General features: G+C 40.4%; 1 protein-coding gene across 12 annotated transcripts in view; it reads right to left on the reverse strand.

Annotated features, from left to right (window-relative positions):
• The window catches only part of BEGAIN (brain enriched guanylate kinase associated), a 161400-nt gene that overhangs the window by 104318 nt on the left and 42887 nt on the right, over positions 1 to 14195 (reverse strand). For 6 of the 12 annotated variants that reach the window (XM_064659170.1, XM_064659169.1, XM_064659166.1 and 3 more), the window contains one exon: positions 10739 to 10767. The exons of 1 other annotated variant lie outside the window; for it this stretch is intronic. In XM_064659170.1, the coding sequence (XP_064515240.1) occupies positions 10739 to 10767 (29 nt within the window). Of the gene's footprint in view, positions 1 to 10738; positions 11003 to 11115; positions 11296 to 11383; positions 11402 to 14195 lie in introns of those variants that run through there. 5 more of the 12 variants (XM_064659175.1, XM_064659168.1, XM_064659165.1 and 2 more) reach the window with 5 other exon arrangements.

Here is a 14195-nt window from a genome sequence, read left to right on the forward strand (position 1 = left end):
AGTTCTCTTTGGGGGATGGACATGAGAATGCAAAGTGACTGCAAAGCCACAATTGAAAAGTCCATTCCACATTGTGTTACTGAAAAGCATTCATTAAAATTTTATTATTGAAATTGTAACTCAAACCTTCCACATTTCTTGAGTCCAAATAAAATGTAGCTGCTGAAGCTTATTTGCTACACGTTCTTAGGTTATAATAAAAGTTGTTTTCCACAGTGGACCATGGGAAAGTTATCACTGCATTGAAAAAGAATGCTTTTAGATGAAAATAAATGTTCTTAAAAGCAAAGTATGTTAAGTAGAATTGGCTAGATTAGCATTTTCTAGATTAGCTGTATTTCTCAAATGGCTCCAAGTGCACTGTGTGCTGGAATTAACAGGACATTTCTCTTGGAGGTTTTTTCTTTTACATTTAGATGATATTGAGTTCTGGTTTGTAAAGAAAACCCTGCAGAAGCTCACAGCAAGTGAAACCCATCAGTTCTAGTAACTGAATCTGCTGAGGCTTTGTCAATTTAGAAAGCATAACACAGTTAAAGGAAAGCAAGTTGAATTCTACAGTTACTGTAAAAATCTGCATCAGCAGCTTTGTCAAGGTGAAGAGAAAAGATGTTTTTCTTGTCAGAAGTTACCCATTATCTAGGACTTTTTGCATCATATGCAATAGACAAGACAGCTTTACTTCTCTAAATTGACATTTGTTAGCAAAGGACATGTTTAGTGCTATAATTTCATGTATTTTTAATTTCTCAGAAAAAAAATCATTACATTTAGGTTGTGATTTCCTTGTAGATTGAGAAGGAGGGAAGTGGGGCGGGGAGGGAGGGAGGTTGCTTTGTTACCAAACAGTATAGGTCAGCTAAATTTGGCCCAAAGAAAGTCATGTCAGTCTCCTCTATCTATGACTCATTTCTTCCCTCTCCTGCCCATATGGTCTGTTGCCAGAGCTACCCCTTTTATTATACAAAGGGCTAACTAACCTTCTTTGTCGAAAGCCAAGACTCTTGAATTTGGTCTTTCTTTCACATGGAATTGGTGGCGACTGTGTAAATTCCTAAAGGCTTCCTGCTCTTGGTCCCTTCAGTAGTGAAAGAGTTTAATAAAGAACATTTGATGTAAAGGCACTGTCATCATCTTGTGAAAAAATAAAGCAGGATGAAAGAAACAAAAAAAAGTGCTTCAAGAGACTCCACAGCTGGGAATGTCATTTTAGGAAGGGGTCTCCAGCACTATCACAGCAGTTCCAGCTGCAGAACAAGGGTACTGCTTTGTCTTCCACAAATGAGAAAATAGCAAATTCCATCATTCACGTTACTTCCACCAGTCCAATTTACTTGTGCACCTCTGAAAGCTTGTCAGATATCTGGGGGCTCCAGAGCAAAGATAACTGGGATATTCTAGACTACATTTTGAAGTGTGGTTTGAAAATCTACTTGGAAGCCTGCCTCTCATGCCCATCGTGCTTGGTGACATTGGTACAGTAAGGACAGGGACAAGCCAGGAGATTTTTGCTTTGCTAAAGGCTTGTGAAGGCTCAGAAATGAAGTGGAACTGCTGAGGCTCAGACTTGGCAGGGTCATGCTGCTGATGTGGGTTCAGAAATCAGGTGTTTCCTTCCCCACGTGGCTCTGCCTGACAGAGTGTTTGCAGGGCTGAGAGAAGATGGCAAAATGGGGGTACTAGGACCACCTGCTGTGCAGACTTGGACAAAAATAAGCCAGGCCAGTCATGCACCACTTTTACCAAAAGCCTGTCTATGAATTCAGCACTGAAAGGAGTAGGACTGAAAGCTCGTTTGGGCTTGTGTAAAAACTTCTTTCTGTGTTTTTTGTGACTGGGACAATCAAAACTTTCTGTGTGTTGAGCTGTGCTATTGCTTTCCAAGTAAGTGCTTAAATATTATTGCTGTTCTGTCTTTCATCACTCTACTTGCATTGCTTTGGGCTGGTTTGCTGTGTTTCTCATTTTTATCCAGTCTTCAGAGTATTTGACTCAATCTTTCCCTCTTTATTTGTTGGTCTCTTATCAATCTACTTCAGAATGCAAATACAAATAAAAGCATAATTTCTGTTCACAAGCTGAGAGTCAAAAATAAGTATACCATTTGTTTTGAATTCAAACAGAACTCTTTCCGTGCTGTTGATAGTTTGTATGCAGTCTACAAAATCTCTATTTCCATGTAGAAGGCAGCACTTGCCTCATCATTAAGGATGTGACTCTGTCTGTGAATGTACCTTGTTAATAATTCCCCACTGAAATGTTAAGAATATTGGGCAGAGCTGCAAAATATTTATTTTTCAGCCACTCACGGATCTACTTTAAATCTTGGAATGTACTGGGTACACCTTGGTCTGGACTGTTTCTGACTAACTCCCTGGAAATACTATTTCCTTGTTACAGGACAGAGATAGGATTCATAATAGAAGGAAATAATATCCCAAAGGGCAAGTTACAAACTTAGCTAAAGTCATGTGCCATGATTTTAAGTAGCATTTAGTGCTACTTAAATGTAATTCCAAGCACCTACATCTGTAGGACTTCTTGGCAGTAAGATCAATTATATAGATATATAGACAATTTCTTTTTTTATCTGTAGACTACTCTGTACAGGTGAAGCATTGAATATCATGTTAATTTGTGCAATACCTTTGTTAAGCCAGCATCCCTGAGTTAAATAACAACAGAAAGATTTAACACTTTTTAAACAGAAAAGCACAGAAAAGAGGAGTGTTGATTGCTTATCTCTTCAAATTGCCTGTTGCAAGAATGAGCTCTTGGGGGATGTCGAGGGAAAAGATTAAGTTGCCATTCATTGCTGGGAAGTCCGCTATAGCTCTTGGAGTGCCTTAAAAATAGAGCAGTTCCTTAAACCAACCCTTTTGTCTAAATGGCAGCTACAGCTAAGGGAAACATAAAATGAGCTCATTTGCTTGACCTGCTTTGTGTGGAAACTTCAAAGTTAAGGCCCTTTGCTCTGACATGGATATGAAACTGGTCTTGTCGAACAGAGGGCAGCAATTTGGAACTGTTGAGTCATGAGAGTTTCTTGTGAAAATGAGGGTCTTTATAGAACAGCAGGGACTCTCTGAAGAGCTCAGTGGTTTCCAGAAAAAGTTTGAAGCTCCTCTTGTCTTCTAGGACACCCTCCTCCTCTTTCTCCTCCTTTTTTTTAAAGATGAGAAAAATCAAGGTGAGGTGGTAGAAATTTGCATTTTGCTCCGAGCAGCTGAAATAGCATTTGTGAAGTCGTGTGAGTACAGTCCTAATATGTCATGTGAGTCAGTTAACCACTGCTTTGCCAACAACATTCTTCTCAAACACTGTTTGCCCTCCTAGATGTAAGTCTGCTGCATGAGGTGTGTGTGTATGCTCTCTTGCATGCAAGTTCTCAGTTATGGTTTTGCTGACATGGTGACAGTTGGGCAAGTCTAGGATGACAACTAGATTTGTCAGTGCTTTTCAGAGCTTAGCAAATGTATATGTAAAAAAAGTCATGCTTTAAGAGGGAATATAAGTGCATGTGATATGCAGGCTCTTTTATCCCAGTACAAACATTACTACAGACCAAGAAATGAGCAGTGACTGTAATGTCTAGTGAGGTAGATATTGTTGCTCCAGGAAGAGCTGAATAACAAGAGTTGTGCAGTTTACACGAGCAGTAGGATGGTCACACAAATGAGAGAAATCTATCAAGGAAATACAGAGGCCCCAGGACACAGCATAGTTGGTTAGAGCCCAGCTCTAATAATGCCAAGGTTGTGGGTTCAGTCCCTGGAGGGGCCATTCACTTAGAAGCTGGACTTACAGATCCTTGTGTGTCCCTTCCAACTCAGAATATTTTGTGATACGGGCACTTTTGATCCTGCTATCCTGCCGGAGGGCTCTGTGAATTATACAACCCTCATACTCATGAATTCCAAAAAGCATGATTATAGCTCACTATCTACTGCCTATTTTTCAGCACATTGTACTTCATGCTAAGCTGGCTTTAGGTCATCACTAAAACATTAAGACAATTCAGCCTTTTCAATTTTTTTAATGTGAAAAGCTTAATGGTTTTGATATACTTTGGATGCTTTTGATTTTTAAAGAACACTGAATCAAATGTGGTGATAACAGAGTTTTTATTTGAATGCATTCTAAAATCACTTGTGTGTAAATCAAGAATTGATTGGTAAATTAAATTGCCTAAGCCATGCCAGCAGCAGCAGAGCTGCAAAAGCCTGTAATAGAGTGTTGCAGCCAAGGTATCTCCTTCCTTCTTCAGTCTGTGAGCTGTAGCAGCAGCGAGGGTTCAAATTCTATTTGATTTCACCACAGAACACACCCAAGTGTAGTTCACAAACTGTACTGCTCTTGAACCATCTGGGGTTTGTAGTGTGGCACTTAGTACTCTTCAGTTTATAAGATTGTTTTGTTACTGCTGCAGTCACTGCCACTATTTGCTTTGTAAGTTGCTGCTTTCGGTGTTTGGCACATATCCCCCTGTAGCTTTGGTCAAAATGCTTACATAAACTGAAGCCTACTCACTGTTAGCAATAAAGGAGATGCATCCAATTTTCCCACCTTTGAATTTTCTTAGCATCATGGATCACTGTGTCTTTGGGGGTGGGAGGGGGAGAACCCAAGAACAGAAAAAGAAACTAACCTCTACTCCCTATGGTACAAAGTTTTGAACTAATCCAAACACTATAAGAAATGGACTTTTTGATTTATTTTTTTCTTAATTATTTGTCCAAAATGCCTCTTTTTTCTCTTTCTCTTTTTTTTTCCCCTCATTGTTTTTTTCATGAGGAGCTCATGGTATTGCTCAGTGATGCATTTTGCCTTGCAAGAAAGGGGTAGGCAGAACATTATTTGTAAGCTTGGTATTGCTTAGGTCCAGCCTCTTCCCCATGACTCACTGCAGCTCCTGGTTGATGGCATGGCTCATGTCCTCCTACCTACTTCCTTGGTCTCCTCAGCTGTTTGCTCATCTCCCACTTGTCCCTGCAGGCCACTTTACACAGCTATACCCGGTTTCATTCAACTTGACTCTGTTCTGCCCTCTGCTTGTGTCATGTCTCTTGTTTGCTGGATGCTTTTGCTCCATTCAGCACCTATCTAGAACTAAAAAGTACTGTAACACAACACTTGTTACATCAGGTGACTGGAGATGGTTCCTTCCATACTGACATCACTACCTTTTAGATCATTCTTCCAAGCAGCAGACAGCAGCTCAGGATACAGCATTGTATGTCAATCTAGCAGTAACCCTCCTGCCTCAGCTGCAGTAGTGCTGGATTGACTGACCAGCACAGGTAATAGTAAGAGTGGAAATTGTGATGGGCTGCAGAAGCATACTGTGCCCCTGGACGGCCTTAACAAAATTCCCAGAGGTGCTAGTATAGGTCAATCACCATGGTTCTGTGCCTCAACTGATCCTAGTTCCAGGGATATAGTTCCCCTGGAGGCTGTGAATATGTCCATATGTATCCATTGCTCCCATTGCTATGTTTGACAATCACCAAACTTAAAACTGTAGTCTTGGGCAGAGAGAGAAATGTGTGATTTAGCTGCAGTCACACCTTGGATGGCAGCATGAACAAACCAGATGTGCTGAAAACAGCACTGCAGGGCTGTCACTGCTGCTGGGACTGCCTGGGAGATGAAAACAGCTTGCAAAACAAATTAAAAATTAAAACCTGGTTTACCTGTTTGAATATACGTTTGGCAGCTCTCTTATATTTTTTCTTTTCTTCTCCCTCTTTCAAAATGGACCCCAAATTCACCCAGCTTGATGGCGTTTTACCGCAACCTCCAGTGACCCTAAGCTCATGGCCCTTTTACACTAGCATTTCCCTATGCTCTATTTCTTCTGAGCTTGCCCTGTTGCATCTCTTTGCTTGTGTCCTCAGCTGGGGTTTCACATCCCAGCATCAACTAGAGCCCGAAGACACTGCTGAGCAGATGGTGGAGCTGCTTCTTGCGCAGCCCTGCTGCTGTCCTGTGGTATTTTGCTTCTGTACAAGGCAGTGGCTCCCAGCGTATCAGCTGTGGATGTGAAGACCAGACCTAGGGTAAAGTAAACCATGTTTGTTGGTTAACTTTCTGGGGAAAAAAATCCTCCCCTTGTGTTCAAGTACATGGTAAAATTAATGTAGATACAGGCTGAGAGAGGAATAAGGACAAGGTGGGGATGGCAGGAAATTGCAGTGTGTTCATTAGCATATGAAGAGGGCTATATTTATACCAAGTACAAGGAAGGCAGCATGATCAGGTGGGCATTTAGGAAGGTATTCAAATTATCAGTAAACTATGGCTAGAACTGCACGTGCCTCTGATGTTCCTTTTGAAGAAACTGATATTCTTTTCTTACCACAGATGAACTCAAACATGCTTGAGAAAAGTCCAAGTCTGAGAATTCAAGAGACTTGGATCAAGCTGCTGACTTACTACCAGCTGTGTGTGCAAAACAAATCACTTCGCTTTCATATGTTCTGAGACAAGGACTACAGTGAAATGAAGATGTTGCCTTGCAGCTTCCTTGAGACATAGGTCGCTTTTATCGGAGATTCCTGGATGATTAGTAAAGTGCCCCTACTGATGCTGCCAAAACAAAGTAATCCTCAGTTGGGAAATACCATGATTACACTGCAAAGTAAAAAGCCGGTGTCCTTACAGGCATCATGAGCCTGGCAATTGATGGTGATGATGTGTCCTGTTTTGAGTACAGGTCAGCCTATTGTGGATCTTGAAAGCTTAGAACTAAGAATATTGATTTATAGAGTTTCTGAATTGTCACTGAAATTTTAGGAGTGTCTTTAAAAAAAGAAAAAGCTTCTACTGAACAATATCTGTCTCCTTAAGTGGTATTTCCTGTGCAGTGAGATACTCTCCAGTACTGACTCTGGTCAATATTTTTGTACAAAATATATGTAGAGGTCTCTTCTGCCAAATCTTACATCATCTTCACTTGAAAGGTTGAATATTATAACCTGTATTTCAAGCAGGATGAAATGGAAGCAAAGAAAAAGCTACCAGTAGTTTTTACTAGAGTTGCAGTGGAACTGGTCTTTCATTTGCACATCTAGCCATGCTATGGATCCAATCTGACTTAAGGGAGCAGTTTCCAGAGGACTCGCAATTTTGTATGCCAGCCACACAGGTCTACAAAGCCTCAGACTTGGTAGGCATGTGCTTCTCTTGCATATATGCACCAAAGATAGCACATTACTGAGTCAAAATAAGATAGTATAGGTATATTTGAAATTCACTTTAATTAACCAAGATTTTCAGTCCTTATTTATAGGCATGAAAAAAGAACCAGATCCAAAAAAACTGTATTTAAAAGGTTGCAGTCAGAAGTAATTAATGTTTAAAGTGACTGTATAACCATATACAGCCAACCTACATAAATGCAGATCCTCAAGAGGTTTGTGATTAGTAGTTAGCCTTACTTCTGCCTAATGTATTGGTACCTTGAGATGTAATAAACACTATGTACTGCTAAGAATCATCCACAGTGAGAAGACTTCATTGGAGTAACTGATTCTTCTAGTCAAAGTTTTAACATAAAATAGCATGTTTCCACTTCTAGAGGAAGTTGTCCCTCTGTCAGGCTAAATACTGATAACCTCTCACCTCTGTTTCCTACTGCTCCTTCCACACATAATGCTGTCACAGCAAGCCCCTGCTGAAAAGGGCAGCATGTGACATTGCAGGTCGTAGCAGCTCCTTGGTCTGCAAGGGGAATTATTACTGTGTTACGTGAGATGAATTGCATCTTTCTGGCTGGATTCTCAGTGAAGGAATGTCACATTAAGGGATGTATTAGTTTGCTGCACTCTTGCTTGTGCTGCCCTGGCTCAGTGAATTTTATGGCTGAAGAAAGCATGGGTCACCAGTGGATCAATTTTTCAGGCTCCTGCATTTGCCCCTCTCTCTGAATGGGCCTGGCCACCCAGTCCTTGGGGATGTCTCAGATGCATCCCCATTCTCCTGCGTTGGAGAATGTGAAAAGTGCCCAAAGACTTCCAGAGATACCTTCTTAATATATTTGGCTCTGTGGCCTCCCAAGGACAGTCAGCAGCATCTGCAAAGTGTGATTCTATGTACCTATTCTTCATATTTAAAAGACTTTCTTCTCTTGAACTGCATTGTGGAATGCAAACCTATATTTCTCTAACCCTGAGGTTTTTCAACCTGGCTGCATTGTTCTGTGGTTATCCACCTTGCTCCTCTTCTCCTATTTCTGTAACAAGGCTTTGGTTTGTTTCCTTTTTGCTCATTCCAGACCCCCTTCTCCTCTCTCTTTCACACGAGCCTTCTACCCTCAGTGCACCCCAGCTCCACAACTGATGTGGGCTCACCCTCTAGTCCTTGGGCAAACACCATCCCAGGTGATATGGGATGGCATATCCTCAGCTGTTAGCAAAAATAGAGTGGGGAAAGAGTTGGGCACAGGAGATAGCGCAGAACAAACTCAAGTATTATATAGGAATGTCTTTTTCAGTGATGTTACACTGGTTTCTACATGTAGCAAAAAAAAACCAACCAAACTTCTTTCCTACCAGCCTGCCATTTTTCTCTTTTTTCTTTCTTTCTTTTCCAAGCTTTAGATTATCTCTCTTCATGACCTGTGGTTAAAACACAGGATAGTTTGTTTTTACCTGGGTGCCAGACTTGGATAAATTTAGAAAAAAATCTAATTCTCTCGTGGCTGTAAGTTCACCAGCTATTTAAAATAATGACTCCAGATAGTTTCCTTAAACTGCTGAGGATTCTTTTAGTTTGCATCCAAGAGAATGACTGTAGACAGGGAGCCTGGAAAAGTTTGGGATGGAGCAGTGTGGGTTCTACCCTGGGTCCTGCCAGATCTCTCCCAGCCCAGCTCTCTGTTCTACCCAGGAGCACAGAGAACCCTTGCACTGGCTTTGCATCTGCTTGGGTGTTGGGGACAAACATCTGTCAGAATTAACTTCTGCACATAAGAACTGTTAACAGAAAATGTCTTTAACAAACTCCTGAGAGAGCCTGATTTTTCTCTTTTTGGAGTTACAAGCTAAGCTCCTATTTCCTTCAGTGGGGCAGTATGGGCTTTTCCATCTATGTAGTACTCAAGGAGTACTGAGGTAAGGACTGCTGTGTGGCTGACAGCTGCAAAATTACAGTGCTAGGAAAATGGAATTTTATGGATATTTGTTCTCGTCAAAGCAAATTCTTTCTTTTTCTTTCAACACATTCCACTTGTTCTCCTGGGCTGTGCAGCCCATTATTGCAAATGTAGCAAGAGCCTGTCTATTAAAAGCAGAGGCCAAAGTATGCTCATACTGTATTGCATTTGTGCACACCTGCTTATCAAGCAAACATGTAAATATATATTTGTTTGCATCTTCTAAGAGAGTTATTCATGACATGAGTGTGCATATATCATAGGTGGTCTTGTTTGGAGTTTTTACTAAACACAGGTCCATGCACTGAGGCACTTTCTCAGGCATTACTCAGGAAAAACTCACAGCTTTAACATTATAGTGCTTATATACATGCAAATTCATAATATGTTACACGGTGTTTTTCTTTCAGTACTTTCATTGTCATGAGACACTACAAAATATGTTCAACTGAAGTGCTTTAAAATATATATTCTATTATAAATTTTCAGACGTCTTCAAATCCACTGTAAGAGATTTAACCTCCTTTTACTCAAAAGAAAGACAGGATTCTGTTTCCAGCCCAGAATTCATGGAACACTTGGTCAAATTTCTGTCCTTTTGCATTTGCCACTTCTTCCCCAAGTATTTCTAGAATTCTAGAACTTTTCTGCATTTCTAATAGCTCAGGATAGCCATTCCAAACTGAAGGAAACTAAAAAGTTGTTCTTGGACAACAGTTGACACTAATCAGAGTTACCAGGTTCAGAGAAGGAATTAGGGCTTGCTCAATAAAAACAAATAAGATCATAGCCAGTGGTTATGGTTAAGAAAATAAGTTCCATAAAGTATTGAAAGGGTAGTAAAAAGTTCAGCTCTTACCTATCACTTCGAAAATGTGTTAATAGACAAGATTTTAGTAATTTTGAATTTATTTATTAAAAAGGGGCTAGAATGCTTTCTTCTTTCTTTTTCTTTCTCAACAACATACACAAAAGCAATATCCCCCAAAGCAGACTTGCACTAGGACATGAGATGGAAAACTTATGTTATAAAACCCATCTCCTTTTGCTTAAAGCAGGGAGATGTGCTGAGAAACTGGTACAGTATGACAACATTTTAAACACAGAGGAGACAAGATTTATCTGGCTGGTATACAATATAAAACAAAAATCGAACACCAGTGTTACAGTGCTATATTGAAACAAACCACAGTAATTAGATGCTTTGAAGTCAAGCCTATATTTTCTTCAGCTTTTTCATGAATTATTGATCCACTTTCCTCATTAAATAGAATGGCAAGCTCTTGCAGTAAATGGACAAGTGGCTACAACATTTATATAATCAAATATGCTCTGCATCTGGCAATAAAACATGTTGTGAGTAAAACATCCTTTCTGAATTGACATCCCTGCGAAACAGATTTACTAGAACAATCACATTCCTTTTCTTTTGTCTCTATAGCACAGCTTGCCTTGCATCATCATGCAATCCAGTATTTTACTCTGATCATATTAAGCAAAATATTTTCCAAGAGCCTGTTTTGTGCATTGTGCAATAGAACATTTCTTCTCTATAATGAGATGTAAATAAACTGTCTCACTTACCTTATTTTCTCCATTTCTGCTGCAGAGGCCTACAAGAAATCAAATAATAGGAGCAAGTGAATGAAAGAAAACATTCACTCTGCAGATTTATGCATAGTTAAGGCTTTCCGAATGGTTCTCGACAAGTGGCTACAAAGCGCCGGCAAGCGAACCCCACATCTGCATTAGCCGAAAATAACACTGACAGCTGAAGTGGGGAATAGAGCCGCGCGCGGTGGGAGCCCTGTATACCCACGAGCCATGGGCACCAGAATGACTCAGTTGTAGCGCTGAGGCAGAAAACGGGGAGGGAAAAAAAAAAAAAAAAGCAAGCAGCAGCAAGTAACAGGTTACTGTGCCTCCTGGGTTTCCGAGGGAAAGTTGAAATGCGGTGCTACCCTCTGCGCGGTGGGCATGGCAGCGGGCTGGGCTGGCGGGGAACGACAGTGACTTCATCACACGTGAATTTGGAGCTCAATTCATCATCTTTCACAGAGCCCGACAGATGGAAGGACACAAGCTTGCCTCCTTAGTGGGAGTTTCGAGTAATCAAATTACTTTCCCCAAGTAATACACTATCTTGACAATTAACATCTCAATGCATGGAAGCGTTTCGTTAACCCTTTCGCTGCTGCTGACCCGCGCTGGAGATCCCAGCCCCGGTACCTCCTCCGGTCCCTGCCCCGCCGCGCCAGGCTCCCGTTAACCCTTTGCCCGCGGCTCGGCTCTCTCAGAGAGACAGGCTCTCCTTGCACCTCCACAGACCCGGCACAGCCGTGGGTGGTCATTGCATTAATCTGCCTGGTTTCTTTTTGCCGTATAGATGCTGTAAATCCCTACTTATCTATAGCACGGAGACTCATTAATCTCTCTGACATTACTTATATCAAAAGCATAGTCTTGTTAACCCTTTGGCTTCTTTTTCATCATTATCTTGCACAGATCCTTAATAGCTGCTCCCATTTCATTTTAGCATAGCACTGGCACAAAATCTCATCAATCCTCCAAGTCCCGCTTCATTGTAACTAAGGAATGAGCACTCGAGCAATCCTGCAATCTCCAGAGCCAGATAAATCCCAGCATCACAGAATCTCTTATTTATACTGAGAGCATTGGCCATTAATCATGAACACTTTAAACCTTATTGATTAATGGCTAACAATCATATCTGAGTATGAAATAAATTAAAGATTAAAAATAGAGAAATGTAAATTTAATCAGTTAACCAGCAGGAAATTTGTCAAACTGCCTACTAAAACATCCCAAGTGACAAATTGTTGGTACTTCATTGGGTCACAGGTCTTCCCTCTTTCTCATTTACTTTTGATTTGCTCACTAGATAAGCTATCAGTCAGGCTGGTGTTTGCACGGTAATTTCTGATGACAAACATTAAAGATTTTAGGCATTCACCATAACTTGATATGTAGGAAACCAGCTGCAGGAAAACCCCTCCTCAGTTTCTGGTAACATATGTAATACATGTTTACATGGTCCTTGTAATGTCTGTTGGAATCGCAAGGTTTCCTGTGATAAATCTCAGATTTTGAGATTAAAAATCTAACCTAGGCACCCATTACTTGTTTCTCTTATTTTTATCTATCCATTGAATCCATGCATATTCAGTGGTATGCAGGAAATAGTTTCGACATTACTGATCAGAAAATGAACCACTCAGGCTTTCTCTCCAGGCATGAAAAGCTACTGGCAGACCCCATGAACTTGCCAGTTTGGCTCTCCAGAGATGGACTTTCATAAACTGTCCTAATCATCATGTTGCTGTCATTTTGGGGAGAATGGACATAGTTTTCTTCAGGGCTACTTACTATTGCTTTGCCTTGAACTCTGGGAGTCGCCCAAGAAGGCAGGGTACTTAGAGTATCTGATTTCAGAACTTCTATTGTGGCAGTATCTGCAGACATACCTGGCCTTGCTTTTATCTAGTGCTCTGAATATTGCTGCACTCATGGGGTCAGTGTGGGGGTTGCTTTCTGTGATTAAAGCAAAAGATGGAGAAGAGAAGCTGTAGATTGATGTTCTGGTGATACTCATCTGTGAATGCAGGTGAGTCATTGGCTGCCAATCCTGACAGGAAATTAGTGGGGGAAAAAAACCACAGCAAATGTCTAACACTAAAACAAACAAGAAACCTAAATCAAGCTGCAATTAATTTTTTTTTCCTGTCAGGGCTGTTTTTTTACCTCCTCACAGTAAAAGCTACTTGTTTCATGTAACAGGGTAAATTTTCTTTTGGACCAGCAAGGATGTTCTCCTCAGCCTTTCCTTGACAGTCTGTGAAGTAAAGAGATGGCTTCTCTCTGATGTGGGAGCAATGGATTCATATCAATCCTCCTCAAGAAGAATGCTCTGACTCAGGTCAGAGGCCTTTCTGGGCTGCAGCACTGCAATGTAACTGCTCTGTTACATCTTTTGATGGGGAGTCAATTCTAGTAAATAAATAGGAACACGATAGGACTAGAGTCTGTGTGTTCTTCAGGGGAATGCCCTAGCTCTCAGGCTAGAGTCAAATGAGCATAAGAAACTAGAAACAGTGAAAGAAAAGATAGGAGCATCTGTAGAAATATAGCTATAATTCCAAGCAGTTTATTTTCTCAGAGAGTTGTGTTCCTTAGGAGGGTCCTTTTTTTATCCCTTTTGTTTGTCTTTTCTTTTTCTTCTTTTTCTTCCTTTCCTTCCTCTTCTCCCTTTTTTATTTTTATTTTGTTTCTTTTCTCCCCAAAAAAAGCCTTAGCAACTCACAACTATTTTAAAAGTCTGTGGTTTTCTAAAACAGCTCTGTTGCCACAAGGTGACATTTTTACTAAGGCAAAATTGCTTTTCCTAGCCAGATCCCTGCCATTGATTTAGCCTGTGGAAGTTTAGAGGTTACGTCATCCTCCCACTGCTCTCTATGAAGTCTGAAATATCCTACTAAATTGATCTTAAACTATATTCTAAACAGCTCTGAAATGGCCACTCTTAGGACCAGTCTTTTCCTGAAAGTCTTGTGGGACATATTTCAAGCAAAAAGAGTGAAGTAAAGGTTGGTGTAAGAATGTCCTTAATGTTATGCCATTCATAAATTGCTGCTTGATAGTGTGTTGATTCATTTCAAGTAACTCCTGGTGCCTAAACTGAGCAGTGATTGAAGCTGTGTGATTTTTTTAATGAAATATTTAAAATTAAAGCAGTAATTACCTTTAATTACAAAAATATCAGATGTGACTTATTTACCTCTTGGTTTTTTTATTTTTTTAAATGATATCAATGCAGTGTGACTAAAGAATTTATTTAATCAGCCTAAAAATAACAATTTTTGCTTTCAACAAAAAGCTTGGCCTACATTTTCATATACAGTCTCTTACTTAAAATACTGAGACTGGTTTGAAGATTTTACTTTTTACAGAAATACTTGGTGTGGCAACTTTGCCTGGAAGGACTTTCGGGCAATACTTAAAAGTACTGGTAGAGACCTGATTT

Source organism: Pseudopipra pipra, chromosome 6 (assembly GCF_036250125.1).
Source record: "Pseudopipra pipra isolate bDixPip1 chromosome 6, bDixPip1.hap1, whole genome shotgun sequence".
Lineage (NCBI taxonomy): Eukaryota > Metazoa > Chordata > Aves > Passeriformes > Pipridae > Pseudopipra > Pseudopipra pipra.